Below are 2,800 nucleotides of genomic sequence, written 5' to 3'. Positions count from 1 at the left end.
ACAGGCGTGAGCCACCACGCCCGGCCGACAGTTCATTTTCCACCGCAGCCAAAACAACTCTTAAAAATAGGACTATATTATTTTTCTGTTTATAAACATCCAGTGGTTTCCTACTGTCCTTAGAATAAGATCTAAACCGGGCACCCAGCCCCGAGCTAAGCACGTCCTAAACCGCCCTCCCGCCTCACCTCTTTCCTCCACGCTCTTCACCTTCTACCTTCCTGGAATTCCTCCTGTTTCTCAAACATTCCCACCTTGTTTCTACCTCAGGGCTTTTGCATTTGCTGCACCTTCTGCCTGAAACGCTCTTCCCCCAGGAGGGCAGAAGCAGGGTCCCTGGTCTCGCTGAGAGTGAGGTAAGGAGTCCTCACGGACGGCAGGGCCATTCCCAGTACTTTGATTTTCCCATCGCACTTACCAATATCTGAGCTTATTTTATTTACTTGTCTATAATTTTTCTAACAGGACGTTAGCTCCAGGAAAAAAGAGCACTGTTTATGCCGGTGTTATCTCCAACACCTGGGACGTCTCCTGACACAGGTACCTTCCGGCTCAACAAACAGGCGTGGAACAAATAAACTGCGTGGCACAGACCAAGTCTTACTCTTCTCTGTCCTGTCAACACATACGTGGAGACACCTGCTTCATCGCGGGTGTTGCTCTGGGAGCAGAAGACACAGACCAAGACCAGTGAGGTTCCTTCCACGACGAAGGTCTGCCTTTTGCTCAGATGGAGAAAGACAATAAACAAATGGACAAAACCAAAGACAAGATAATTTTAGGTGGTAACAAGCACAGCTAAGAAAATATTAATAGGAAATGTTTGGAGGAAAAGCATTGCAGGTAGCAGGAACATCACATGTAAAGACCCCAAAGCAGGAATAAGCTTATGTCCAAAGAGCAGAGAAGAGAACAGAGTAGCTACATCGTGAACAGGAAGAGGGTGGGGTGTGCACACATTCGCAGTGGATTTCGGAGCAGAGCTAATGAACTTGCTGATAGAGCTGGGAGCTCTGAAGGGTCCGGGAACAAAGGCTCACGGACAGTACTAGGTTTTTAGCCTAAGCAACGGGGTTGATGACAGGACCATTTACTTTCTTTTGTTTTTTTGAGACAGAGTCTGGCTCTGTTGCCTGGGCTAGAGTGTCGTGGCGTCAGCCTAGCTCACAGCAACCTCAGACTCCTGGGCTCAGGCGATCCTCCTGCCTCAGCCTCCTGAGTAGCTGGGACTACAGGCATGTGCCACTAAGCCTGGCTAATTTTGTCTATACATTTTTAGTTGTCTTGCTAATTTCTTTCTATTTTTAGTAGAGACAGGATCTCGTTTTTGCTCAGGCTGGTCTCGAACTCCCGAGCTCAAATGATCCGCCCGCCTTGGCCTCCCAGAGTGCTAGGATTACAGGCGTGAGCCACCGCGCCCGGCCAAGGACCATTGACTTTCAATGACAACAAAATAGAGAATTTGACGCCTCATACAAAAAGCAAACAAAACAAGGCTATGACAATATTCTTTCAGCCCAGGAACACTCGGGCTTAAGGCTCCAGAACTGTTCCCTGTTTGAGAGTCGTTCCAGCACTTGGAGGGCACAGACCAAACCACATCCAAGCCCGCCCAGGTCCCCAGCATGCACGGGAAGGAGGTCGTGATTCCCGGGGAAGTGGCCGAATCCCGGGCAGAAAGGGCCGCGGAGGGTTCGTACCTTCATGGATTTCCTCAGCTGCTTTGCATCGAACACGGCTGGCGGCGTCACTAGGGCCACCATGAGATGCTCAAAGTGTCCAGACAGGTCACCCTTCAAGTCATCCTTCAGCTCCTAGAATAAAACAAGGAGGAAACCGTGAAATACGTTTCCTTTCTCCTTCTCTGAAGCACCTACTGAAGGGTGAAGATAGGTATCAAAATCAGACAAAATCGTGCCCGTCTACAGGGAACAAAGAGAAGGGTTGAAAACATTTCTACGAACATTAACCTGCAGTTTATGATGGCTCCCAAATCGCTCTGTTTATAGAGACTTTTTGGAGGAGGGCAAAGGGGGAGGGAGGAAGGGGCTGGTCACCTGCCACTGCTGAGAACTGGATTCTGCAACAACTCAAGGGGAACCCTCAGTGTGGCGATGGAGTGGATGTCACTTATGGATGCTACTTTCACACGTTACGTAAACACAGTCCCTCTCCCCTGCTTCAAAGCAGGTAACAAAGCTTTTATTTTTAATATTCAGAGCAGTGATGCTGAATAGTTTTTTTTCTGCTTCTGATCGCTCTCAGCTCTCAACAGGCTGGCAGCCTCCCAGGCCGCGGTGAGGACCGACACGGCAACGCCGCCGGGGGCACCGCGGGGCGTGTCCCCGCGGAAACAGATGGCACGGGGCCGAGTGTCACTAGCTCTGCTTCGATGCCAGGGGGTGTTTCCCCTCCACATGCGAAGCTCCACCACCATCTGCCTGCCTCCCAGAGCACTGCGGCTGAGGCTCATTCCGCAGCTCTCGTCCGCGCCCGCCGTGGGAACGGCGGCTGTCCCTCGCCTGCGGCCTTCCCGCGTGTCTGGAAATTCCGAAAGGCCAGTGGATCATCCGTGTTCCCTGCATGTGGAAGCCCAGGGGCCTTGGCGATTCATTTAACGCAGCAGCTGCCTCCTGGGCACCTGGTCTGCGCCAGGCATTTAAAGGTGAGTCAAACAAAACCCTTCCCCTCAAGACATTATGGATTCGTGGGGAAAACAGAAACGTTCGAAGATAAAATTTCAGCATAATATGTTAAGTATCTGATAAAGGGCTCAGAGAAAGTGTCTTAATGGCATCTG

The 2,800-nt window shown here is 50.9% G+C and overlaps 1 protein-coding gene across 1 annotated transcript in view; it reads right to left on the bottom strand.

The window, feature by feature from the left end:
* Nucleotides 1-2,800, bottom strand: part of ANXA3 (annexin A3) — a 73,043-nt gene that overhangs the window by 32,281 nt on the left and 37,962 nt on the right. The window contains exons 3-4 of the mRNA XM_012653894.1: nucleotides 2,058-2,080; nucleotides 1,598-1,814 (exon numbers count right to left, since the gene is read on the bottom strand). Coding sequence (XP_012509348.1) covers nucleotides 1,598-1,814; nucleotides 2,058-2,080 — 240 coding nt within the window. The remainder of the gene's footprint in view (nucleotides 1-1,597; nucleotides 1,815-2,057; nucleotides 2,081-2,800) is intronic.

The sequence above is a fragment of the Propithecus coquereli genome, unplaced genomic scaffold (genome assembly GCF_000956105.1).
Source record: "Propithecus coquereli isolate 6110/MARCELLA unplaced genomic scaffold, Pcoq_1.0 Scaffold433, whole genome shotgun sequence".
Taxonomy (NCBI): domain Eukaryota; kingdom Metazoa; phylum Chordata; class Mammalia; order Primates; family Indriidae; genus Propithecus; species Propithecus coquereli.
This window is presented reverse-complemented; position numbering and strand designations above follow the sequence as displayed.